At 50.1% G+C, this 26,061-nt stretch overlaps 3 protein-coding genes across 3 annotated transcripts; 2 read left to right on the forward strand and 1 right to left on the reverse strand.

Annotated features, from left to right (window-relative positions):
* Window positions 1-206: 206 nt before the first annotated feature.
* Window positions 207-5,350, reverse strand: akt1s1 (AKT1 substrate 1 (proline-rich)). The gene is made up of 6 exons (XM_079747159.1): window positions 5,218-5,350; window positions 4,017-4,782; window positions 2,342-2,615; window positions 1,321-1,404; window positions 878-1,053; window positions 207-397 (listed from the first exon to the last, which is right to left on the reverse strand). Exons 2-6 carry the CDS (start codon window positions 4,440-4,442, stop codon window positions 260-262), a joined length of 1,098 nt encoding a protein of 365 aa, XP_079603285.1. The 5' UTR covers window positions 4,443-4,782; window positions 5,218-5,350; the 3' UTR covers window positions 207-259.
* A 746-nt stretch (window positions 5,351-6,096) lies between these two features.
* tbc1d17 (TBC1 domain family, member 17) lies at window positions 6,097-18,940 on the forward strand. The gene is made up of 17 exons (XM_079745976.1): window positions 6,097-6,127; window positions 6,700-6,795; window positions 7,152-7,229; window positions 7,369-7,480; window positions 8,220-8,403; window positions 9,540-9,651; window positions 12,022-12,183; window positions 12,730-12,855; window positions 12,941-13,044; window positions 13,147-13,241; window positions 13,428-13,544; window positions 13,969-14,069; window positions 14,436-14,535; window positions 15,341-15,438; window positions 15,757-15,873; window positions 15,978-16,064; window positions 17,467-18,940. The coding sequence occupies exons 1-17, from the start codon at window positions 6,116-6,118 to the stop codon at window positions 17,701-17,703; spliced, it is 1,938 nt and encodes a 645-aa protein (XP_079602102.1). The 5' UTR covers window positions 6,097-6,115; the 3' UTR covers window positions 17,704-18,940.
* A 3,256-nt stretch (window positions 18,941-22,196) lies between these two features.
* Window positions 22,197-25,820, forward strand: ccndx (cyclin Dx; the record flags this gene model as incomplete). Its single annotated transcript, XM_079746731.1, has 4 exons — window positions 22,197-22,951; window positions 23,555-23,770; window positions 24,597-24,917; window positions 25,647-25,820. The coding sequence occupies exons 1-4, from the start codon at window positions 22,667-22,669 to the stop codon at window positions 25,818-25,820; spliced, it is 996 nt and encodes a 331-aa protein (XP_079602857.1). The 5' UTR covers window positions 22,197-22,666.
* Between the last annotated feature and the right edge of the window lie 241 nt (window positions 25,821-26,061).

The raw sequence follows: 26,061 nt of genomic DNA on the forward strand, positions 1-26,061 counted from the left end.
GTAGTTAGTCGTTCCGTATAGCAGTTTTTTTTTCTCTCTTTTTTTTAGTTAGTGAAAAAATAAACAGAGGTACTTGGAAAAGTCATATACTTCAGGTCTGCTGGTTAATGATGACCACGTCTCCCCTCCCTCACCCCTCCCTCCCTCCCTCCCCCCACAAACACCACCTGCAACCCCGTCTTTTTTCAGCCTCGTTCACCCTCCCACTCTCCTCTCTTCCCCTTCCTCTCAGCCATGCTCTCTCTCCTCCCCCTCCCGATCAGTGTTTCAGGGAGAAGTCTCCCGTGTTGAGGCGTGGTCGAGGCAGCGCTCCGAACATCTCCGTCCCGTCATTGGCACCCGGGGCCAGCAGAGCCTTCATACTGGCGGCGATGTGCTCCAGGTCAGGACAGCCCGCCTGGCGGACGAGAGACACCCACAGAAGGGGAGAGCGAGGGACAGAGAGAGACACAGAGAGAGGGCAGGAGAGAGAGGGCGAGAGAGAGGCAAAGAGAGAGAGAGATACAGAGACAGAGAGAGACCGAGAGAGGCAAAGGGAGAGAGAGAGAAAGAGACAGAGACAGACCAAGAGATTCAGGCAGAAGTGGAGGAGGAGGGAGAGACAGTGAGACAGAGACAGAGACAGAGAGACAGCGAGACAGAGAGAGAGACAGAGACAGAGAGACAGTCAGACAGACAGAGACAGAGAGAGAGTTAATGAAATTGACGAGGAAAACAGGGAGAGTATGGAACATGCCAATAAAGATCAGCAGGAGAACCAGAAGGTGTGCGATCAACACTGCACATCAGCATACCAGATCAGACTGTATAAGTCTTGATCCTTTGGAGAACGCACACAAACCCCCACCCCCACACACACCCACACACACCCACGTACCCGCTCTCCGCTGTTGCCGTCTCCTTGAGCGCCCCTGTTGCCACGGTAACCCCAGACGGGCACCGACACGGGCAGGGAGCGCGCCATGGCCAGGGCGTTAGCCTGGCGCGACGGGTACGACGCCTGGCCCATCGCCATGCCGCGCGGTGGGGGCGGGGCCTCCTCGCTCATGGACCCTGGGCAAACGGCGGACAAACCAGCAGATTAAGCACATTCCTCCTCCTCGACTGACCCCGGTGAACCCAGGTGCCATGTCATGAAATGACTGGACAAACACACGTGAATAACATCATGGCTTTATTTAACAGCATGAGCCATCCCTGATTAGCTTCCATGCTACGTGAGCGGTAATGTTAGTCTATGTGGGAGGGGGAGGGGGGGGGGGGGGGGGGGGTGCTTGAATAGATGTTGAATATCTATCGACCGAGATAGTGCTCCCATACCGTCGGTGCTCTCTTCCTCGCCGTCGGACTCAAAGAACGGCTCGCAGTCGCGGGACAGCGAGTCCTCGTCCATAGAGAACACTCCTGGAACACAAAAGGGATCACAGCCTTTTAGTGCCAGCCAATGACACGACACGTTATAGTGATAGTGCTTAAAAAAATAAGAGAGCCTCATATAAGGCAGAAGGCTAGTAGTCATTACTCAGCTTGTATCAAATAGACAATTTGGAGAAACCAGCGAAGATAAACTAGATTTTGAAAGTCTCCAACCAACACATTCCCACGCCTCCCCTCAGACCTCACTCCAAAGCTACTTCCAAAAAACACATGACTAGCTCGCTAGCTTTAGCGGTAGGTCTGCCAAGCCTTGTGGAAGACGCCGGTCATGTGCCATGAGCACAGTAGAGTCCCACAGCTCGCCGGCTAGGTAGGCAGTCAGACAGGTATCCCATCCATGATCTGACATGATTGGACAGGCTTATTACAGGCCAGCGATTTCTTGACAGATATGTCAAGAAATGCTACTAATCTAAGTTTACCTAAGTTTGCCTACGCTAGCTTGAATACCAAGACCTTACAATAGCAATATTGTCCTACAATATCTTGGGGTCAATTTCCCATTATTAACATTAAACTGGTCCAGCAACAACACTCATACATTAACTGCCCCTTATTTATACATGTATTTAACATCACTTATACATTAACAGATCATGGATACGTTTTTTATTTACCGAAGCCGAAGTCAACCATTACATTCATGCATTAGTTATCCCTGAATCTACACACTACACTACAGGCTGCATCAAACCCTTCGCATTAGTTATTTGTATTACTAAAAACATTCTTTTCTGGCTCCTCATCCCCGCCAGACGATATTTGTTCATCGACTAGCCTTGTCATGCAAACTGGTTTCCTCCGATGTTAGATGTCCGGTTCAACCACTATCCCTGGTTCCTGTGTGTCCTGCCACGTAGAGAACAACATGTAACACTGAGGCACGTCAGTAAAGGCCCCTCACCGGCACTCTCGTTCAGATTGCGCCTCCTCTCCTCCAGGTCCTCCTCGTCTTCCTCCTCCTCCTCCTCGCACTCCTCCAAGTCCCCGATCCCCGAGCCCAGTCGGGCCCGCTCCACCTCCTCCAGCGTGCTCCTCTCCAGCTCGCCGTTGGCGTTGAGCCCGGCGGCGGGGCCCGCGGCCCCGGCCAGCCCCGAGCTGTAGATGGAGGGGTAGCTCTGGGAGTACAGCTTGGTGCTGGGGCTCACCGCGCCCGTCCCACTGTCGCCCGTCAGGATCTGGAGTTAACAAGAGACACAAACAAAACAAACCGTGTGTTACTCACCTGACCAGAATGCACCTAGACTCTGCATAGCCACCGCCCGCCCTTCTTACGCACCTACTGTATGTCCTGGTACTTAACGTATTCACTTATTGTATGTTGTACGTCCTGGCACTTAACATACACACTTATTGTATCTTGTACGTCCTTGACCTTAAAATTTGTACGCAGCATTGGGTAGCATCTTATCCTAGCTATCTCTGTTGTATACGGGGAATGGGTTAACCTAGTGGTTGTTATCGTTTGGCACTTGGTTCTATGAACATCCTTACTGTACCAACAGTAGGGCTGTCCCTGACTCGGAATTTTCTGAGTCGAATCAGATCTGCCTTTTCAGTCCAGAGATTCGACTATTCGGCGGCCGTGCACGGCCGGCCTTTTGGAGGTTTCTTTCTATTAACACTCTGTTTTGGTAGGCTATAGGCCTTTTATATATGCTTGCGCCTTGCGCTCATTACGTTCTCACCTGAATAGTTTTCTGTCATTCAAACTCGTCGGAATTGTAGCCAACTTATTCCTGTCAGGTTTTAATTAGGCTCCTGCCCATAATGCGGTCCGATGATGAACACGGGGCTCATGTATAGGCTAGTGGATAATCCACTATATGAGCCCCGTGTTCACGATCTGATTGCATTTATTGAGCCCAAAAGAATACACAGCGCTGTGTCGCCACACTGACTGCGCTCCTAGAGAAATAATGTAGCAATAATGTACGGGGAGACAGCCGCTTCCCTCTGTGAGATTCTGTATAGCAAACAAAGTTACAATGAATCAATCACCACAGTGACATGGACAGTGTCTAAATAAAGCTTCTCTTTATTATTATCATTAGAGCTATTATGCAAATGGTGAATATTAAGCCTGCGGTGGCATCTGTACGTGCAGTTTGCGATTTATTTTTAGCACCAGCTGCAGCTGCAGAAGAATAATAAAAAGTCACAATAAATGTGTCGATTCATGCATATGGTCTGACACGTCTACACTATAGGTTGGGTCTTTTAAATAAATAAATAAATAAATAAATAAATAAAAGGAAGGAAGGAAGACGGCGGGAAGCCATCATCAATCGGAAAACCCCGCAGTTGACTCAGAGAATCTGAGTCGACTGCGGGGTTTCCCGATTGTTGCTTCGAATCATCGACTTTCAGGGGACAGCCCTAACCGACAGCAGTATATTGTTGTTTCTCTTTCTTCTGACAGAAGTTACTTATTGTAAGTTGCTTCGGGCAAAAGCGTCTAACGCCAAACGACCTGAATGTAAAGGTTACGTCGTCGCAAAAAACAACAACCCAAAACGCTTCGGCTCTTCCTGGACGGGAACCAAACCCACATCCCGGGTTTCCCGCCTGTCACTCACCCCCCTGGACCCGGCATCCGGGATCCTCTCTGCGGAGAGCACCGGCCCGGCCCCGGGCCTCGGGGGGGCTCCCCCCACCCCACCGAGGCCGGACGGGCGCGTGTGGCGCTGGGCCGTCAGCATGGTGGTGGAGTGCAGCACGGCGATGTCCTCCATGTAGCGCCGCGCCGCCACGGCCAGCGCCCCCTGGCCCCACACGTTGTAGGAGAAGTCGCACTTCCTGGAGAGGGTTCCGGCGCCGCCGCTGCTCCGGGTCCGGTCCGCCTCCACCGCCGCCGACGGGAGGAACCGCTTGCAGGCCGTCAGGATGGACAGGTCGCAGCCGGTCTTCTGGCAGTAGGCCTCGGCGGCGGAGAGCAGGGCCTGCCAGCTCTCCTTGTGGTTGTCGGGGATGTCGATGTCAGAGGACTGGGTGATGGACGCCATGGTGGTGAGGGGCGACAGCGGTGGGGGAATGCAGCGTTTTTGTTAACTTTGGTTAGACTCGAGCGTGCCGGAGGACAGGGAAGGCCTTTTTGAAGTCTGGGTGGAGGTTAGGTTTAAGTGTTGATATGGAATAATCCTGAGTATGATATGACTTCGCCCTGCCTTCTGGATGACGTCAATACACCTGTGTGGCAATGGAAAAAGTGCTGTTTTTTGCGGCCTATTTTGCGCTGGAAAAGTTGTTAGAGAGGCACTGAAATTCTGTCGGACGTGGTGTGTATAGGCTGTGTCTGACTGCAGGGTCGGGGAGAGATGGTCCTTGCTGGTGACTTGGTAATACCTGTAGATAATGACAAGCGTAAATCATTGAAGCAGAAAGACAATTGAATTAGCATTCAATCTAAATGGAGATCTATAGCTATCAAAACTCAAGTCCTCCCCCTGTCAACCCTGTTATTCTCGCCGTCCCTAGCAAATGGGTGGTTCAGATACCATGTATGCTATGTGGTATCCCTAATACGCTTTGTTTTCAATGCAATCCTTGCAGGTTAAAGTGCGGAAAGAACCTGCATTTTGAATGCACGCTATGGTTATTTCTTGACATGCTCCAAAACGACGTTGTTATTCTTGTTTGCTCAACGTTGCAGGCAGGGTCGCCTCAGCAGCGTCCTGCACCCTCCTCATGACCACACTTCTCCACCTCCATTTTTACGCTTTGACAAAGCCTCCAAAACTAAAATATGAATCTAATTCGCACGGGGAGACGTCAACTTACGCATTCAGTGTCGTCCCTGCGTGAATTCAGATGTGTATCATTCATAAACTCGGCTTGTTTTCGAGCTTCTTTGTCTGTGTGGTGTTGTCTCCTGATTTCTCTCCCCCGGAGTCGGCTGTTTACAGACGCGCAGGTCGGACGCACGGGAAGAGGTGCCAGATTGCGCCAGATTTCCCTCCCAATCTGGCAACACTGGCTTCAGCGCGCTACGGCTACTGTTGCCAGATTGGGCGGGAGATCTTGCCCAATCTGGCAACGCTGCGCACGGACGCACGGAGGCCACGTGATCGGCTCACTGTCTTCTGCAATAACTGTACAATCTCACAACAACATTTATTATTGAAGTATTATTTAACTGCATTTCAAAATAAAACACTACCTTTTAAAAATATATGTATTATTACGTTATACTAGCCTTATCTTGCCAGACAAATTTGGCACATTAATATGAAAGAGCGTATAAAACATGAGCTCCGAGATGCGATTTGTTCCAAGGCCAACGCTATAATTATGTATCGCATAAATTATGTTTTATCGTATTTTCGTTGAATGTACTCTTCAACGTGTGCGATTTGGCGGCAGAGCTTCATAATAGTTAAAAACAAATAAAAAAACATAAGCAGTGAACCACACTTCCGAACTACCGAGAATTTAATTAAGAAGAAATTGATTAGTTTTAATCCGTTTGAAACAGCTCGCCAAATATTTAGGAGTTCAATACTTATTAGTAATAAACTTCATACTTGATCATAAATATTATGTAACGTGTGTGTTTTTTCCGGTTGGTCGGTGGGCGGGGCTTCACCAGGGGGAGGGGCTCCACCAGGGGGCGGGGCTCCATCCGGGGGGAGGGCCATGACGTCATTGTGTTGTGGAGCGGAGGAGCGGAGCTTCAGGAATGGAGCCTAAGGTAAGGCACAATACGGCTGAAATAGGTCTGAATAGTGTCCATTGCTACACATGGACCCATCTCCCGACAAAGTAATGGTTCCTGCTGGTCATGTTCTATTTTTCCATCACCATTTAACGTGGTGATAGGAAACTAGGCGGACAGAACTAGACGAATGCTAACCAAGTTGACCAGGGGACTGCGTATTGACAGCGCAATGCTGCGTCGTCTTCCCTTCTAAACCAGACAAACCAAGACACGAAGCTACCGACTGTTAGGAAATAACATTTGTTCATCGTGTATTCTCTTCTTGGTCTAAAAGCGTAGTGGATGACATTAATTTATAAATTATTTTAATCGCCTGACACAATGGTTTTTTTCCCAGTGTCTGACATGTGATCGCCGTGACGTCACTGACCCATTTACAGTAGTGGCACATTAGTCACTAATCACTTTTTTTTAGGAGCCCCAATGTACCTCCCTGCCGCTGGAATGCTGACCAACAGGAACCCGCTGGTCCTACTGATACTGTTGCATGATACTGTTACCTTTGTACTGATGGGTGGTTTCTTTCCCCCCCCCCCCCCCCACAGCTGATATTTGAGAAGGAAGGTGTTTACCTCCACACCAACGTCAAGAAAAACAATCAGGACACCTCCCTACCTGGTTTCATCCGTATTGTTGAGCGGGTAAGAGACAAATATACAGAGATGTTTCGATACCAATTTTACTTTCCGATTCCGATTCCGATTCCTGAGCTTGAGTATAGGCCGATACGAGTATATACCGATGCAGCATCTAGCATTGTAACTACTAATAGCACTTGTTCTTATTAAAGGGTTCTCTTACGATGACAGTAATGTAAAGTTGGTTCACTTACTGTCCTGCATTTTAGGCAGTATCGGAGGAATTTCCGATACTGGTATTGGTATCGGAACAACGCCACCAATAAATATCTATGCGTCAGATTCGAGGAACACCAAAGGCCTTCTGTGGTGACTACCGACCAAGAGGATCAGTTTTCAAAGGATGTTTTTGTTTTCAGGGGGGCGAGCCCTCGCTGGAGTGGAGCCCGCTTGAGGATGCGGGTCGAAGCACACCGGCGGTGTTCTACACCAAGAAGGTCAGTGTGTACCTGTGCTCGGTAGCCAGGCAGATGCACAGAAGTACCTGTGTTTGATAGATGGCCTAACAGTCGAAAATACTCTCCCAAGTGTGTGCCTCCCTCTGCCCCCGTCCACTAACCAAGCTCCGCCCGTCAGGACGGAGAGGGAGGGGAGGAGGACACCAACTTCGACCCGGGCTACGAGCCGGACTGGGCCGTGATCAGCACCGTGAAGAGGGCCAGGGAGTCGGTCCCGGTCAGGAACACGGGTAAGGGCTTTGTGGGGGGCGGTCTCTCGGAAACAACAGTTTTTCTCTGTTAGGGCAGCACGATCTATCGTGTTGCCACAACAAAAGGCAACGTGGCTTATTTATTTTCCCATTTAATTTGCCCATATAAGGCTCTGTATAACGACTGTATACCGCTAGATAACACCCTAATTATTATACAATGTTAAAAAATATAGAAGATTAAATTCATTATTATTATGGTTCAGCCCTAGTGTCTGTATGTATTCTCTTTTGAATTGAGTGATTATTATTAATCACACAACAAGCAGGGATCTTAATTGTGATTCTATTAAGTAAAGTCATCATCACTTTTTTACACTGCAGTTTAGTTTGACCCAAGCTATTGTCACCACGACTGCATGTGACCCTACTTGACCCCTGAAGCCTTATCTGATAGGTTTGTGATTAACTCAAGAGGCCCATTGATTAGTCTGAGCCTTGTAGTTTAGCAGTATTGGTAGAAACCTTCAATTCATGTTGTATTTGTGTAAGTGTTGGGACAAAATGTTGTAACTTTTGACGATATTACATCATATTGATTTTGATTACACATCACTTGGAAACAGTGTGGATCATATGATCGCAAATACCTCAATTGTTGATTTCAGGGAGCTTTTATTATGTATTGTCGCTTTGGATAGAAACACTGCTAAATGCAAACGATAAATGTAATAAAATTGGGGCTTTGATTGTGTTGACACCTTTTTGCTCTGGCCAGGCGAGTGGTCGTTCTCCCTGCCGCTGTCCGAGCTCTACTCCCTGAGGAGGGCCCGTTTCTCCCTGGGACGCAACTTCCTGGTGCTGACAAGCCGAGGGGGCCACCCACTGCCGCCGCTTCACTTCCACAGAGGAGGGACCCGGGGCCTGCTGCGGGCCCTGCAGCGCTACATCGTTTTGGCCCCGTGAGTAGAATTTTTAAGTCTCTTTTTAAGTCCCATCTTAAAACTCACCTCTTTTCCCAGGCTTTTAACTCCAGGTACCATGTTGATGTTATGTAGATGTGTTATGTGGGCAGTGTATTTTTATTATCTTTATATATTTCTTATCTTGTTGTACAGCACTTTGGGAACCTAAAAAAAAGTGGATTGGATTGGATAGAATCATCATCAGTCATGTTTTCTGTCTGGGGATCTTAAAGGTGCAGTGTGTGGGATTTAGTGGCATCTAGTGGCCAGGTTGTGTTACTGCAATGAAAACTGAGTAAACAACCCTTCCCCTTTCTTTAACATTTACATTGAGGGCATTTAGTAGACCCTTTTATTCGAAGCGACTTACAATAAGTACATTTTTAAGAAGAGAGAGAAACAACAATATATCACTGTCGGTACAGTAAGGATGTTAATAGAACCAAGTGCTAAGCTTTTACACCTTTCCCTTACCTTTCCCATGACTAAGGAGAAGCTACGGTGGCCTGTACTGGCCAGTACTACACGAGTAGGCATGTATAAATAGATGAGGTTCCTTGGTAGAGTTATCAATTGTATTTAGTTATTGAATATGTAGAACTATAGATCATAGCTTAGTAGCTTTATGGCGATTGATTGTTAATTGATCCATATTGTGTAGCATTTTAGCGTCTAGAGTCGTTTATCCGTTGTTGTTATCCGTTGTTCGTTTTTTTACAAATAAATGAATAAAACTAATGTTTCATTCTAATAAGTAAATAAGGATAAAATAAGGATATTATACAGTATATCCAACCAATCACCATAGCATCGCCCATCATGTGCAGAATAAACAAAGATAGGCCGATTTTCATTACACAAGGTCAACATTCAAGTTTTGTTTTAATGTAGCATTCGGTATACTACCAAAATTAAAGCTTGTGCAAAAATTTTCCCTCTATTTCCAACAAAACAATTCACACAAGGTAAATAAAGGTAACCATACGTATGCAATGAATACGTTGTCTGTCAGTACCACATATGTCCATTAGATGTCGCCATTGACCGCACCGATTCTGTGGGCTTTACTCCCCTCTCGCTCACTATGAACCTCTGCTGAGCCCCGCGGCCTCTCTCTGTGTCCCTCCGTCCAGATCCCCCCTGGACGGGCGGCTCTTCCTGGCCTACCCCCACGACTCGGGGGCGCTGTCCCAGTCCTTCGATGAGCTGAACCTGATGGACGACGGCAGCTCGGACCTCGTCTCGGTACAGCTGCTCCTCCGTCCGTTTGAGGCCAGTTTAAGGGGAACGCAGGTCGGACAGGGACGTGCTGCACGTGTTGATGTTGTGGCATGCTGTGTTTGGCTCCAGTGAACGTTACTGTAACGACCGCATGACGAGGAGAGCAGGTTCAGTGGGGTTTAACGTCAGGGGCACGGGACTGACATCCAGGACCTTACATTAAATACAGTAACAGAGACGGTATGGGCAGGACTGACAGAAAGCTTTTGCCAGTGTTGGGAAAGTTCACTTTCTACATGAACTAGTTCAAAGTTCAGTTCACAAATTTTAAAATGAACTAGTTCAGTTAAACGTTCATAATTCAAAATTTTGAACGAAGTTCACAGTTCCAAAAAACGATGTAGTTCATAGTTCTTTTTTTCAATATGTTGCTGTGAGCTATTTGTTTTTTCCGGTATTTTGAACATTGAGCCCCCTTTGTGGTTTGTCTAGGATGAAATAGAGTGGTTGAATCAAGTATCGTAGCGAAATACAGTTTATATCGTGTTTTATTGCACATTTAGCGCATTTCGTAAATCCCATTGATTTATTTTGGAAGACTCATTGCTCGTTGGCCGGAAACGGAAAAGGGGGGTGTTCACGTTTGGTTGTAGTCTTTTCGCTCGGTTCTAGCCCTACTGATGAGATGGAGAACCGAGCGAAAAGACTACAACCAAACGTGAACAGCCCCCCTTTCCGTTTCCGGCCAACAAGCAATGATTCTATGAGGTATTCTAGTCCGCTGAACTATGAGCCAGAGAGCTAACGTTATGGATAGTACATATTTATAATTCGTAATTCGTATGGCAGGGGGGCCCACACTTTTTTGGCGTGCAAGCTACTTTAAAAATGAGCAGGTCAAAATGATCTACCTACTGTACATGGCAAAACGCCAACACGGTGGCTGCTGGTAGTTAGTTTCAAGCAGGCTTCCAAATGACAATCAGTCATGGTGGAATGGTATTTGCACTTAATAGAGTAGAGCCAAATAATGCAGTCAAGGAGGTTGCACATTTCCTCATGTTTGGATACTTTCCTTTGTGAGTAAGTTCCAAAATTGTCCATGAGCCCTGGATTTAAGCTCAATATCAGTTTGTACTATCAAAATCTCTTCCTCCACTGCAGACGTGTTTAGGTGAAACAGTGCTGCAATTTTTTGTGATTGAGTAAATCAACCTCAACATCTTACCTAAATGGATAGCAGTCTTGAGAGTCTTGGAAAAGTTTGTCAAAGTCAAACAGACAATTTTCATCAATCCAGTGGTAAATGCCATAGGGATGCAATTCTTTTTTGTTTAAACGTTATACGTATTTTCCTTCTTTTTTTTTACGTCACGCGATCTACCCACCCTACCTTTGCGATCGACCGGTCGATCGCAATCTACGTATTTGGGACCTCTGCTCTAGGGTATAAAGCATATAACCGCGTTGTCTGATTACAGTTTAATTCATTTTCCACAATTTAACAGCTCTCGTTTTGAAGAATAATCACCGCGCCATTCGTTTCAATGGGAATCGCGCCGATCTATACTTTCAAAATAATAAAATTATAAATACATATTTATGATTTGAAATTCGTCCCAGCCTTTATAGGACAGATACTATAGGGTCTATTGCATATAACCGCCTTTTCTGATTACAGTTTAATGTAACAGTAAGCTGGCAACACCGCAACTGCAAATTAACCACACAGATTACCATGGCAACCGGTCAAACAACACGGCGATCTGCGCGCGCATCCGCCGTGTTGATAAACAAATAACCCCCATATTGAATGAAGTTAAACCAAGTGAGGGTGCCGTTCACAGACACCAGAATGAACGAGTTCACAGTAACGTTCATCAGGCAGTAATACAATACGTTCAGTTCACGTTCGCCCAAAATATGAACGAGTTCATGAACTATTGTTCAATGAACGCGTTCAGGCACAACACTGGCTTTTGCATTTGTGGGAGGAGTCCAGAGTCAGGGTGGCAGCGGTGGGAGGAGTCCAGAGTCAGGGTGGCAGTGGTGGGAGGAGCCCAGAGTCAGGGTGGCAGTGGTGGGAGGAGTCAGGGTGGCTGTGGTGGGAGGAGTCCAGAGTCAGGGTTGCAGTAGGGGAGGGGACAGTTGGCCAGACGTGATGATTGGAGGACAGGGAGTTATAGCCCCTCTATGATTGGTGGACAGGGACATATAGCCTCTCTATGATTGGTGGACAGGGACCTATAGCCTCTCTATGATTGGTGGACAGGGACCTATAGCCTCTCTATGAATGGTGGACAGGGACCTATAGCCCCTCCCTGAGGGCCAGCTGAAAGGAGTCACAGGTCAGCTGGTTGTTGTGTAACTTCCTTCTTTTGTGTGTGTTGACAGAGATTCATGCAGGACCCGTACGCCACGACCTTCGGGGGCTTCTCCAAGGTCACCAACTTCTTCCGGGGGGCCCTCCGTCCGCCGGACTCCCCCCTTCACACCGCGGGGGCCAACGGGCACACGTCGATGGAGGAGGAGCCGGGATTCGAACTCATCACCTGTGTGAGTGAACCCGGACCGGTTCTGGGTTGGAGGGGCTGTTTGGGAGGACTTCAGATGTTTATGGATGATATGTCTGTCTGTCTGTCTGTCTGTCAAGATGTATATGGATGATTCCTGTGTCTGTCTGTATATAAAGATGTTTATTGATTATTGTTTGTCTGTCTCTATATTAAAATGTTTATGGGTTTGTGTGTCTGTCTCTATATGAAGATGTGTATGGATTTGTGTGGCTGTCTGTATATTAAGATGTTCATGAATGATTGGTCTGTCTGTCTGTCTGTATGTTAAGATGTTTATGGGTGATTTGTGTGTATGTTGGTCTGTCTGTATGTTTAGATGTTTATGGATGATTCCTGTGTCTATCTGTCTGTATATTAAGACGTTATGCATAAATCGTGTGACTGTTTGTCTGTCTGTATATTTAGATGTTTATGGATGAATCGTGTGTCCTTCTCTATATTAAGATGCTCATGGATGATTCGTGTGTCTGTCTGTATATTAAGATGCTTATGGATGATTCATGTGTTTGTCTGTCTGTATAATTAGGGGGCGGAGCTTGGGCCAAGGCCAGAAGTACTCCGAGGAAACCCGCTGGACAAGTGGGATGAGTTTCTGGATCCGGAGGGGCGTGTCCAGAACCCGGAGAAGATCAAAGAGATTGTGTTCCGAGGGGTAAGTCTCCCGTCTCCGTCGCGTCGTCATGGGAACGTCCCTCCTCTCGGTTCGGTTCTCTAACGACGTTTCGTTGCTCCTGCAGGGGATCATTCCATCGCTCAGGAAAGAGGCCTGGAAGTTCCTGCTGGGCTTCTACCCTTGGAACAGCACCACCAAGGAGCGGGAAGACATCCTCAGGACCAAGACGTCAGTGACACCTCCTCCCGGCTCACGTGATTCGTCGAGTGACTTTAGTTAACTCAAGATGGACGCCTCTTTAACTAACCTGTGTGATTTGTTCTTTCTCAGGGATGAGTACTTCAGGATGAAGGTTCAGTGGAAGTCTGTCAGTGAAGGGCAGGAGATGAGGAACTCCCTCCTCAAAGGATACAGAAACCTGATTGGTAAGCCGGGCTGTCCGTCAAACTCTTTCTTTAGAGAGTGAGAGAGACAGACCTTAAGAAGAAATGTGAACCGTAGTGTTTAACTGTGTATTCGGGATGCGTTCAGAGCCCTAGTGTTTAGATGTCTCTATTTTGGATGTGAGCAGAACTCTGTTCTTTAGCTGTGTTTCTTTTGTGTTCCCACAGAGCGGGACGTAAACAGAACTGACAGACACAACACCTTCTTCTCCGGGAACGACAACCCCGGTCTCACTCTTCTCCACGACGTGCTGATGACCTACTGCATGTACAACTTTGACCTGGGTGCGTACGCCACGCCGTTCCACCACCTCAACGCCAACCAGCCTCGGGTCTGGCTGTTGGGAATGAGCCCTCTCGCTTGGGTAGTGCTGCCCCACACATGTGTTAAGCAGTGTACACATCGCAGTCTGCAGCGTCAAGTCTGTTTCAGCCAGAATATTTAGACTATTTGCGTAATCTTTTTCAAATCGGAACCATGGAGAACGCAAAATCCCAGTCCAACGATCTCAATGGTTCCTCTTTAAAGAGTAGCATTGCAAAGAGGAACAAACCAAAGCATCAGAGACAGCCGCGCCACCTCTGGACGAACACAGACTATGTCCCCTTGTACAATTAACATTCTTCCGTACACTCAAACCAAGCAGAGAACCCCAAACCACGCAGGCCGTCTCTGTTCCTTTACCTTCGCTCCATGGTTCCCTCCCAGGCTACGTCCAGGGGATGAGTGACTTGCTGGCCCCCCTGCTGTTCGTCACCCAGAACGAGGTGGAGTCCTTCTGGTGTCTGACCGGCTTCATGGAGCTCGTGGTGAGTGGGGCTTACGAGTACATCCTTTACATTCACATTTACATTCAGGGAATTTAGTCAACCCACAGTAAACCCATTCCCCGTACACAACAGAGATAGCTAGGATAGGACGCTACCCAACGCTTGGCACTAATTTTAAGTCAGAGGACGTACAACATACAATAAGTGCGTACATTAAGTGCCAGGACATAAACATACATTAAGTGCGTACATTAGTACATTAGCATGAGTCACAAACCCTTAGCCGGTCTCCTACTGGGGAATAGAATAACTTTAAGCGTACCTCTCTGTCTCATTCACGACATGTATCTAAGAGAGTATCCACATGGTATCAAAGCAAGAAGTCACCTTCCCCTCCGTCCACAGCACCACAACTTTGAGGAGTCGCAGGAGGCCATGAAGCAGCAGCTGCTGCAGCTCAGCCTGCTGCTGAAGGCCCTGGACCCCGAGCTGTGTGACTACCTGGGTGAGGGCCCACCTGCACCCATAACACCTGCTGGAGGCCGCATGCAGCTGGCGGACACCCTGGCCCCGCCTCGGTTGTACCGTAGGGCTTAGAACCAAAATGGCGGTCAGGGCTGGGGTCGGGAACATTTCCAGTGTAGGACTTGAAAAAATGAAATTGCTTGAAATTGTAGATCGTCGTGTTATCCCAGAAATACATTTATGCATTTGTGGTTCAACGTTTATTTAAATAATATCAATTTAATTTTTCCTTCATATCATTTTGGTAATCTATTTTCAGTCTTGTTAGTCAGACATATGCAATTACTGAAATAAATAAGTATGGTCTATAGATGGAGCCTCTGGTTCCTAATAAAAAATAAATAAAGTAAGTAATAATAAGGCTTAAATAAGAAAGGCTGCTCTGGCTAAAGGCTGAATGGTCTAGCTCTCAGCCTCTCTCCTCCATACGGTCTAGCTCTCAGCCTCTCTCCATACGGTCTAGCTCTCAGCCTCTCTCCATACGGTCTAGCTCTCAGCCTCTCTCTCCATACGGTCTAGCTCTCAGCCTCTCTCCATACGGTCTAGCTCTCAGCCTCTCTCCATACGGTCTAGCTCTCAGCCTCTCTCTCCATACGGTCTAGCTCTCAGCCTCTCTCCTCCATACGGTCTAGCTCTCAGCCTCTGTCCTCCATACGGTCTAGCTCTCAGCCTCTCTCCATACGGTCTAGCTCTCAGCCTCTCCCCTACAGCGATGCAGAGCCCTGCTGTCTCTCAGCAGACCTCTGACAGCGTGCTGCTGTGTCGTTGTGTCTCCTCTCCTCCAGACTCCCAGGACAGCGGCTCCCTGTGCTTCTGTTTCCGATGGCTTCTCATCTGGTTCAAGAGGGAGTTCTCCTTCGAGGACATCCTTCACCTCTGGGAGGTAAGGCCGCTGAGGCCACACGCGTACACACGCACACGGACGGCTAACACACACACATACATGCATGAACAATTACATGCACACACACGCACACGCACGCTAGCACACACGCATGAAATTATTATGCATCAGACATGAAAAGTAAAAAGGTGATATGCAGACGATTGCTTCCCCCCTGTGGCAGCAGAGAGCGTAGCGGCTCATGGCAACATGGAAACTGACATTATAAAATGTGTCTTCGCTGAATCATACAAATGGCTTTTTATTGGCTTTTTATTAAGCCTAATATCCTCCTGATGCAATGTCCTCTATCGGCAGGTTATGTGGACCCGCCTCCCCTGTGACAACTTCCACCTCCTATTGGCCTGTTCCATCCTGGAGTCCCAGAGAGGAGAGCTGATTGGCTCACAGCACGATTTCAATACCATTCTCAAGGTGTCTGTCTGTCTGTCTGTCTGTCTGTCTGTCTGTCAGCTGCTCTGTGGTTCCCTCTCCTGAACGCCAATCTCACGGCATCCATTTTGTATCTGCTCCCCCAGCACATCAATGAGCTGACGATGAAGCTGGACCTTAACACGGTGATCTGTGGAGCTGAGGCCATCTATCTCCAGCTGGCAATGTGCAAGGTGGGTGGCGGCGCTAGGGAAACACTCCTCTACCTGCTAAACGGACTGCATTTAAACAGCGCTTTTCTAACCAGTGGCCACTCAAAGCGCTTTACAACATTGCCCAACATTCACCCATTCATGCACACATTCACCCACTGACGGCGGAGTCAGCCACGCAGGGCGACAGCCAGCTGGTCAGGAGCAGTCAGGGTGAGGCGTCTCGCTCAGGGACACCTCGACACTCGGGTAGGAGGAGCCGGGGATCGCACTAGCAACCTTCCGGGGACCAGCCAACCCGCTCTACCTCCTAAGCCCTCTGCTTCTGGTTATTCAACCTTCATTCATTCACGCTCTTCTCGTCCAGCCTGAGCGCCTCTTTTCAAAAGAGGCTTGATGACAAACGGACAAACGGTTCCAGAGCCGACTTCCTCATCTACAATGGAACGCTTTCTCACGCCCCGGTTTATATGACCTCCTCAGCTATGTGGGCCAGCTCCTCGTTGGGGCCTGTGTAGCCTCCGCCTGCGCGTGTTTCTATTCTGTGAATCGGAGGACCCGGCGTCTTTTTAATAAGCAGCTATCAACGTGATAAGCAGGCGGATCAGCGACTGCTGAGTGATGCACGGCGGCGGCGAGGCTGCTGCTGACTGATCTGGGTCACCGCCGCCCGTGGAGTCTCACCTTCGCCTCGTTATCCCACTCCCTCTCCCTGCTCTGTCTCGGTCTTTCCTTCCCTCTATCGCTATTCTTTTTTTCTCTTTCTCTTAATTATTTTGTTTTATTGTCTCTTACTCTTTATTCGATTTCTCTCCCTCCCCCTCTCTCTCTCTACCTCTCCCCCTCCCCCTCATTACCTCTCTCCCTCTAAATCTCTCGTTCGCTTTTTTTCTTTCTCTCGTTTGCTCATCTCTCGTTCTCTACCTTGTTCTCTCCCACCCCCACTCTCTCTCTCTTGTCTCTCTGTGTCTTGGCCTCTCCCCCTCTCTCTCCCTCCCTCTCTCTCCCTCTCTCTCTCTCTCTCCCTCTCTCTCTCTCCCCCCTCTCTCCCTCCCCCTCTCTCTCTCCCCTCCCCCCTCTCCCCCCTCTCTCTCTCACCCTCTCTCTCCCCCCTCTCTCTCTCCCCCCCTCTTTCTCTATGTCTCTGTGTCTCCCTCTATGTCTCTGTGTCTCTCTCTCTGCCTCTCTTTTAACCTCTCTCTCCCTCTCTCTCTCTCTCCCTCTCTCTCTCCCCCCCTCTCTCCCTCCCCCTCTCTCTCTCCCCTCCCCCCTCTCCCCCCCTCTCTCTCTCACCCTCTCTCTCCCCCACTCTCTCTCTATGTCTCTGTGTCTCCCTCTATGTCTCTGTGTCTCTCTCTCTCTGCCTCTCTTTTAACCTCTCTCTCTCCCCCCCCCCCCCCCCCCCCCCCCCCCCCCTCCACAGGAGCTGCCCCTGAAGGTGAAGGAGGTGATGGGTCTCTACGCCGCCTCCAGCTCCGAGGAGGAGAGCCCAGAGGCGGAGACCCACGAGGTCCAGCCCCGCCAGACCCAGTCCCTGTCCTCCCAGCCCCAGCAGCAGCCTCCGCCCGGACCCCCGACCCCCCAGCCCCGGTCCAGCGCCCCCCCTCGCCCTGCCCCCCCACGGCCCGCCCCCGCCCGGCCTGAGCCCACCTACCCCTAAACACCAAGCCCTGTCGCGTCACCGTGTGGGCCAGAGATATATATATTGGTACTGATCTATAAATAGATATATGAGAACAGATATGAAGAACGTCGACGGAGACTGATCCCACCGAGCCGGGCGCAGTGGTGTGTGAGCGTTGGCGTGTGTTGAGGACCGCCGGCCGGTGGCGGTAGCGTTGGCGCGGGATTGGCGTGTCAGAGCGTCCAGGAAGTGACACGTTGCACACCTCACACCTGTGTCAGCCGCGGGATTTCTTTGCGGTTCGTTTTGTTGGTTTGTCTGTTTATCTCGTGTGTCGTTTCTGTTTTTTTCCGCATCCGCTGTCTGTGACTCTGACCTGTAACCGTGTTTAGGCTTCTCTCCCTCTCGCTCGGCCGGGACGTTTGGTCAAATCTCTCTCTCGTTTTAATTCATGTGAGCCGCTCTTGTAAATACAACCTTCTCCCCCTTCGTGGTCCGTCCTCGTGTGAAACCCTGGTTTAGTGTTTCCTCTCTCTGTCTGTCCGTCTGTCTGTCTGTCTGTCTGTCTGTCTGTCTGTCTGTCTGTCTGTCTGTCTGTCTGTCTGTCTGTCTGTCTGTCTGTCTGTCTGTGTCTCTCTCTCTCTCTCTCTCTCTCTTCCCCCCCCCCCTCCCTGTGATGCTCGCCCCTCAAGGTGAAGATGAAGGATTACCTGGTCGTCGGCTAGGACTGTAAAAGGCCATTTCAGCCCCTATGCAACTTTTGCATGCTTTCTACATTTTAAACGCCACGTGTGAATGTTTTTAGGCCTCTAATCATTGATATGCCATGTTTTCACTACGATCGCAAAGTTGACGAACAAAATAAACGGCCGCACCCTGACATGAGTGGCAAAATCAAAAGGGACTCGCTGATTGTAACGCGTCTCATTTCTACTCTCTCTGGTTCTGCTGTGAACTCCTCACTCTCTCTCACTCTCTTCTGCTGTGAACTCCTCTCTCTCACTCTCTCTTCTGTGAACTCCTCTCTCTCTTCTGTGAACTCCTTACTCTCTCTTCCTCTCTCTGGTTCTGCTGTGAACTCCTCAGTCTCTCTCCCTCTCTCTTCTGTGAACTCCTCACTCTCTCCCTCTCTCTTCTGTGAACTCCTCACTCTCTCCCTCTCTCTTCTGCTGTGAACTCTCCCACCCCTGGTCTAATCTAAGATTCTGTGGTCTGTCCTCACAAACACACCGACTGGCAGACCTCCACGCCCGCACACAAACACAGAGGCAAACACACCGACAATCGGAACACTACGGTAAACAAATGGATCACCGGTAAAACAACAGATAAAAGAGTTTGAACTTTGCGAGATAAACGTTCCCAAAGACACCATTCATGTTGAGGGGCGGGATTACTCAATTTGTTAAACCAATGAGAAGCAGTAATGAGGCGCAACATGTTTGTCCCCTTAACGAAGTGCGACTTGTTGTCTTGTGAACCAGTTCAACTTTGACCCCCCTCGAGCCCCCCACCCCCTGGACAGCAGGTGTCTGAGGGGTGAAAAGGACAGAGAGACCCACTGCGCCCCCGTCCACCCCTCCCCTCACTGTCCCGTGCAGTGAGCTGGAAAATAGTGGGCGGGGGTGGCCACGCCCCCTTTTATATCCACGGGGCCCGCATCAGGTCTCCTAGCGTGGGGCTGGTCCGTGCCCCCCCCCCCAACGCCTCGCTCCGTCCAGGCTGTTTGAATACAGCTGCCCCCCATGACTATAGCGCGGGCCTTAAACAGGCTGCTGCTCATTTCATGGTGACCTGACCCCTAGTGAGAGGGGAATCACTTAGTCCCCCATTTAAAGCCACTCTGCTGCTCAGCCCCCTGTTCTGGGTGAGAGCCCCCCGACGGCGGGCAGGGTGTTGACTCTATCTTCTCTCGCTAATCGCCCCCCCCCCCCCCCCCGGTACGGTCGACCCTCGGAGGGTCTCTCTCTTGGCCGTCGTTGTGAGACGTCCTTCAGAGCTTACAGCCACACTTGGCTTTAATTCACTCTCCACTTTAGTCTCCTTGAAGGTTCGAGGAGGATTAGCCGGTGAGGTCGGCGAGACTGCCCGTGAACTCCTGTTCAAGCTTGTTGGTCGATGGACAACTTCATGAGTGTGTGATCCTGTCCCACCAGGCGAACCTTCTCCGTGTCTCCTCTGCACTGTTGAGCCTTAAAGCAGCGCCGCGTCCCTTGGGCTCGGAGCTTAATGTTTCTCCTTGTGTTGATTGAGATGTGTGTGGGTGGGTTTCATTTGTTAGACATTTCGAAATTTGTCAAAATTGGTGGTTCACTACCAACCTGGTGTCCCTCGAGGAAAGACTAGGAATCCCGGGAAACTTTGTGGGATGTGATAGATAATTGTGGCTACAATTACAAATATAATTCATGCTTAACATACATACTATAGATTCGTCCAATTTATTCAATTCGTACAAAATCATACAATTTAATATTGATCAATTAATAAAACAGGTTCTTGCTCAATTAATAAATGCAGATGCCTGTCCATGGTTTAGGGTTAGGTTAACCTGAAAATCAACTAATAACAACAATAAATAAGCCATTTCCTTCAGACAAATTTATTCCAAGAATACCTGTGGGGATTATGTATAAAAAATACATAATGATTATATAAAAACATCTAACTAATTCATTAAACGGGGGCAAATTAAGTTAATAAACAAACAATAAAACGTTATCTTCACCATGTAATTGTTATCTGTGGAAAATGCCCATTACACACTAAGGGACACGTGGCCGTGTGTTATCCGGGGCTAAATCGCTCTAATTATATCAGGATTAGATTCTATCTGATGAATTCATGACTATCAGTGTCGACGCCTGACGCCTCCTCCATCAGTTTGTGTTGTGGTCGCGCACAATACGAGCGCAGGCCATGAAAGCTAATGTGGCCGCGCCACCTGTAACGACCGTCACACAATCTGTACCCTCGACTGGTAAGTGTGACCCCATTGTGAGCAGGCTCGGGGTCCCGGAGGGCCGGCCAAAAGTGTGTCCCGGCTGATGAATGGCGTGGGGCTGTGCGTGTGTGTGCGGGCGTGTGAACTGATCTGAGTTTGTGTGTGCGTGTGCTTGTGTGTGTGTGTGGGTGTGTGAACTGATCAGAGTTTGTGTGTGCGTGTGCTTGTGTGTGTGTGTGGGTGTGGGTGTGTGAACCGGCCTGAATGTGCGTGTGTGTGGGCCTGAGTGTGTGCGTGTGTGTGTGTGTGTACCCGTGTTTGTCTGCCTGCGTGTGTGTGTGCCTGCGTGTGTATGTGTGCCTGAGTGTGTGTGTGTGTTTGAACTGGCCTGTGTGTGTGTGTGTGTGTGTGTGTGTGTGTGTGTGTGTGTGAGTTTGTGTGTGTGTGCGTGCCTGCGTGTGTATGTGTGCCTGAGTGTGTGTGTGTTTGAACTGGCCTGCATGTGTGTATGTGTGTGTGTGTGTGTGTGTGAGTTTGTGTGTGCCTGCATGTGTGTGTCAGCTGAAGACAGCAGGCAGAAGGCCAGCCACTGGTGTCTGACACTGATTTGTATGGGGAGACAATACGGCTCATTGACCTCCGGGCTCCACTGTCTGTCGGCCGTCCTCCCCCGGCCCAACCCTCCCCAGACCAGCAGCACCAGATTGCCTCAGGCAGGCCACCGTAGGGAGGGAGGGGCCGCGGGGCGGGGGGGGACACAGGTTGCTTTGACAATGAGATTCTTCAGAGAACACAAGGGAGAGATGGAGAGAGGCACGTGAGAGACAGAGGGCGGGAGAAAGCTGGGTGCCAGAACTTTGATATATGGCCTTTCAGGGCATACATTATTTATGCTGAACTCTTAACCAGCTTTTGTTGCTTTCTTTTCTTACCAACACGCAACACGAGATGAATTGATGAGTTAAATTATTTTTAGAACGTTTTGAAATATCACGATAACCTGCATTACACTCACGACTACAAACCACACAGCTAATACAATAAAAACAATCAAATTATAAAATATAAACGTTTTCCAAATGTGGATTTACTTTTGAACCACTTTACAAATATATTATAAAACAATATTTCAATACCTGTATACACAATCTTTGGCTATTCCTTCAAATCACTCACGATTTGAAACATCTCCTTTTATTTTCAGTCTTCAGGTAAAATAATGAAACCATCACGGAGCCAACAGGGCAGACTAAAGCTCCATATGTGAGTCATGTTCCTCAACTTCTTAGCTTATCTTTTTACTCAGTAATGTAAACAAACCCCTCCCTTTGTCATCCATGCCCATTGTCACAGTGTGGTGGTGACCTCTCCTCCTCTCATGTCTTGGGCCTCTCCCCCCCGTCTCCTTTTCACTGTCGAACCCAAGCTGTTCCCTGGTCCCCCCGGGCCACGCCCTCTCTTGTCTCCCCCTCTCTCCCACCCCTCCCCTCTCTCCCATCGCTCTTCTTTCCCCCCCTTCTCCCCACCTGTTGACGCAATTGTTGCACGGGGGCCGCATTGTTGCTCCCACTATTCTATGTCACTCACTCTCCGTCGCCGCCCCCTTCACGGTCCAGCCACGCCCCCTCTCTCTGTCTGTCTGTCTGTCTGTCTGTCTCTCGCTCTCTCCCCACTCTGGGTATAAAAGACCGCCCAGGGAAAGTTGAGCCGCTAGATTCACACGCAACAAGGAACATCACGGGGAGTGAGGCAAGGAAGAGGAGAGCTCCCAGGACAAGGAACCAAACCCAGGAACAGAGACTTTAAGAGGCCCCTATCGCTGGTCAGGCTTGGATCTCCGGCCGTCCGTGATACAGAGTACCCCCAGCCGGACTGACACCACCTCCCTGACCCACCGGACTCCGTAGACCGCCTCGCTCTCTCTCCCCCCGTACCCTCTCCCGGGCCGATACCACCGCCCTGCCCTGAATCACCGGACTGCGTTCAACCTCTGGTCCAGCCGTCAGCGAAGATAGACCGAGAGCCTCGGGGGGGGATTTGAGGCGCGGAGGCACCATGTCTGACCTGTCTCTGTGGTGCGAGGAGGTGGAGAAGGTGGAGGAGGAGGACCAGCGGGAGGAGGAGCAGACGGAGGTGACGGAGGCGACGGAGGAGAGGTTCCAGGGCCAGACCCCGGGGCCGTCGCAGGTGCGGGCCGCCTGGGACCCGGCGGTGGCAGGGCAGCGTGTGATCCAGAGACTGCTGCAGGTGGAGGAGCGCTACACCCCCTCCGCCCTCTACATCGCCCTGGCCCAGCGGGACCCGCAGCGACGGGAGGAGCTCGCCAAGTGGGCCCTGGAGGTACGACCACGCACCTGTCCGCCGCCCGCACACTGATTCTACCTCTGGTCCGCCGGTGATCAATAATTAACTAGTGGAGCAGGTGTATCATCAGTTAGAACAACACTGATTTCTCTCTCCTCTCTCTCCTCTCTCACCTCTCCCCTCCTGTCTCTCCCCACTCTCCTCTCCTCTCTCCCTATCTCTCTCTCCTCTCTCTCCTCTCCCCTATCTCCTCTCTCCTCTCCCCTCTCTCACCTCTCCCCTCCTGTCTCTCCCCACTCTCCTCTCCTCTCTCCCTACCGCTCTCTCCTCTCTCACCTCTCCCCTCCTGTCTCTCCCCACTCTCCTCTCCTCTCTCCCTACCTCTCTCTCCTCTCTCACCTCTCCCCTCCTGTCTCTCCCCACTCTCCTCTCCTCTCTCCCTACCTCTCTCTCCTCTCCCCTCTCTCACCTCTCCCCTCCTGTCTCTCCCCACTCTCCTCTCCTCTCTCCCTACCTCTCCTCTCTCCTCTCCTCTCCCCCTCCTCGCCCCCCTCTCCTTCACCTTATCCCCTCTCTCCCTTCCTCTCTCCTCCTCCCCTCCTCTCCTCCCCTCCTCTCCCCCCCTCCTCCTCCCTCCAGGTGTGCTGTGAGTGTGGCTGTGACGAGGGAGTGTTCCCCCTCGCCGTCTCCCTGATGGACCGGTTCCTGTCCTCCTCGCTGTCGCTGCCCGTCTCGCCGTACTGCCTGGCTGCCGCCTGCGTCCTCATCGCCTCCAAGCTCAGCGAGGTCGACAACGTGTCCGCCGACACGCTGTGCGCCGCGGCAGAGTACAGCTTTCAGGCGTCCAATCTGAGGGTGAGGATGGAAGGAAGGAAATACACGAGGGAAAGTTGACGTATAAGGAGAATCCACTTTTGGGATTTCACGTCAGCCAAGTCAAGCCAATCTTAACCCCTTAATCACGGTTACAGTCTCAAACCTTACATTTTATTACGAGTCTATTAAGAGTCGTATGTGTGCGGAGATAAGGTCCCCTAACTCTATTGTACACTATTATATTAATCCATTCGTAATTTCCGTTTATAACCAAAGAAGAAACAAATATTGTATTCATTCTATCGTGTTATGTATCAATATGGTTCACACTTCATTTCTGCATTTCCGAAATGTTGATGTTCAATTATCAAGATTGAACCCTACATGAATTTCCTCTAAACACACACATACGTGTGTGTGTGTGTGTGCGTGAGCGCGCGTGTGCGTATGTGTGTGTATGTGTATGCCTGCTAATAGCCTCTCTCTCTCTCTCTCCCTCTCTCTCTCTCTCTCTCTCTGTCTCTCCCTCTCTGTCTCTCTCTCTTTCTCCCTCTCTCTCTCTCTCTCTCTCTGTCTCTCTGTCTCTCTCTCTCCCTCTCTCCCTCTCTCTCTCTCCCTCTCTCTCTCTCCCTCTCTCCCTCTCTCTCTCTCTCTCTCTCCCTCTCTCTCTCTCTCCCTCTCCTCTCTCTCTCTCTCTCTCTCTCTCTCTCTCTCTCTCCCTCTCTCCCTCTCTCTCTCTCTCTCTCTCTCTCTCCCTCTCTCCCTCTCTCCCTCTCTCTCTCTCTCTCTCTCCCTCTCCCTCTCCCTCTCTCTCTCTCTCTCTCTCTCTCTCTCTCTCTCTCTCTCTCCCCCCCCCCCCCCTCAGGAGATGGAGCGGGTGGTGCTGGGCACCCTGCGCTGGGACACGGCCTCCGTCACCCCCCAGGACTTCCTGCCCCTCCTCCTGGCCCCCGTGGGCTCCCGGATGGAGGGGGCCCCCGACCGGGCGGAGCTGCTGACCACCATGCGTCGCCACGGCGACACGCTGGTGGCCATGTGCGTGTGCGACTCCCGCTTCCTGGGCGCGCCCCCCTCCCTGGTGGCGGCGGCGGCGCTGAACTCGGCCCTCAGGGGCCTCAGCGGCCGGGGCCCCGCCCAGCTGGCCGCCCTCGGGGAGCTGCTGGCCGCGCTCTGCCAGACGGACACGGTGAGCAGGGGGGTCTGGGTGCTCTGGGCCTCACAGACACCCCAGGGTGGGACTCAGGGACACCCCAGGGTGGCACTCAAAGACACCCCAGGGTGGGACTCAGGGACACCCCAGGGTGGGACTCAGGGACACCCCAGGGTGGCACTCACAGACGCCCCTGGGTGGCCTCATAGACACCCCAGGGTGGCCTCACAGACGCCCCAGGGTGGGACTCAAAGACACCCCAGGGTGGCACTCAAAGACACCCCAGGGTGGCACTCAAAGACACCCCAGGGTGGGACTCAGGGACACCCCAGGGTGGCACTCACAGACGCCCCAGGGTGGCCTCAGGTCTCAGGACACACCGGTGGGAGGGTTTGTCTTGATACAGAATGAGAGGACCTTTATGTTTCCATTCAGGGCATTGAACAGGTATCGATAAGGCTATCAGGTCTGACTGCTTTAAAGAGACTGAGTGCCAATGGTCTGAAAATGATAACAATATACACACATCGGAGCTGCAATGCTGCATTAAAGGATCACTTTTGTGACAGAAAACGTCAAATATAAGTAGTTTGAGTATTTAGAGCAAATCAAATGAACGCATTTCTAGGCTATAAAGTATCTCGCTTCACCTCTGATGGTGTAAGCCGCCTTCAAGATGGCAAAAGACAAAATGAGCACACCTCAAAGAGATGTGTTACCAGCTGAGACACATCGCCTCATCCAGTGTCTCCCTCTCGCCCTCAGACGGTGCTCCAGTGCTACAGCGAGATGGTGGAGTTCGCCCTGAGGCAGAGGCTGAGAGCCGGACTGCAGGAGGCGCCGATGGGGAAGGAGGAGGAGGTGGAGGAGGAGGAGGAGGAGGAGGAGGAGGACCAGAGGGCCGGAACCCCCACCGACATGAGGGACGTCGACTTCTGAACGACTTGAGCCATACCAAGTGTGATCAATCTAAAGGAAACAGTCGTATTGGTGATCAGTGAAACTGACGTGAGAGATTGTGATTGTGAAAATGTGCCACACTTTTTTTTGATACTCTGAAATTATTTTATTGATCTATTCTTAATTTATTTCTAATTTATTTGTTTGTTTGTTAACGTTTTACGATAACTTGTTGTCTGCCATATTATTATTATTATTATTATTATTATTATTATTATTA

The sequence above is a fragment of the Pollachius pollachius genome (assembly GCF_949987615.1).
Source record: "Pollachius pollachius genome assembly, chromosome: 11".
Classification (NCBI taxonomy): domain Eukaryota; kingdom Metazoa; phylum Chordata; class Actinopteri; order Gadiformes; family Gadidae; genus Pollachius; species Pollachius pollachius.

What these genes read in the sequence shown, in the direction of transcription:
- akt1s1 (XM_079747159.1), bottom strand. Translation starts at nt 4,442, where the DNA reads ATGGCGTCCATCACCCAGTCCTCTGACATCGACATCCCCGACAACCAC. An exon ending in CGAGGAAGAGAGCACCGACG is followed by an intron (nt 1,054 to 1,320) that starts GTATGGGAGCAC and finishes CCGTTTGCCCAG; the next exon opens with GGTCCATGAGCGAGGAGGCC. An exon ending in ACGGCAACAGCGGAGAGCGG is followed by an intron (nt 398 to 877) that starts GTACGTGGGTGT and finishes CTCGTCCGCCAG; the next exon opens with GCGGGCTGTCCTGACCTGGA.
- tbc1d17 (XM_079745976.1), top strand. An exon ending in GATTCGAACTCATCACCTGT is followed by an intron (nt 12,184 to 12,729) that starts GTGAGTGAACCC and finishes CTGTATAATTAG; the next exon opens with GGGGCGGAGCTTGGGCCAAG. An exon ending in CATGTACAACTTTGACCTGG is followed by an intron (nt 13,545 to 13,968) that starts GTGCGTACGCCA and finishes GTTCCCTCCCAG; the next exon opens with GCTACGTCCAGGGGATGAGT.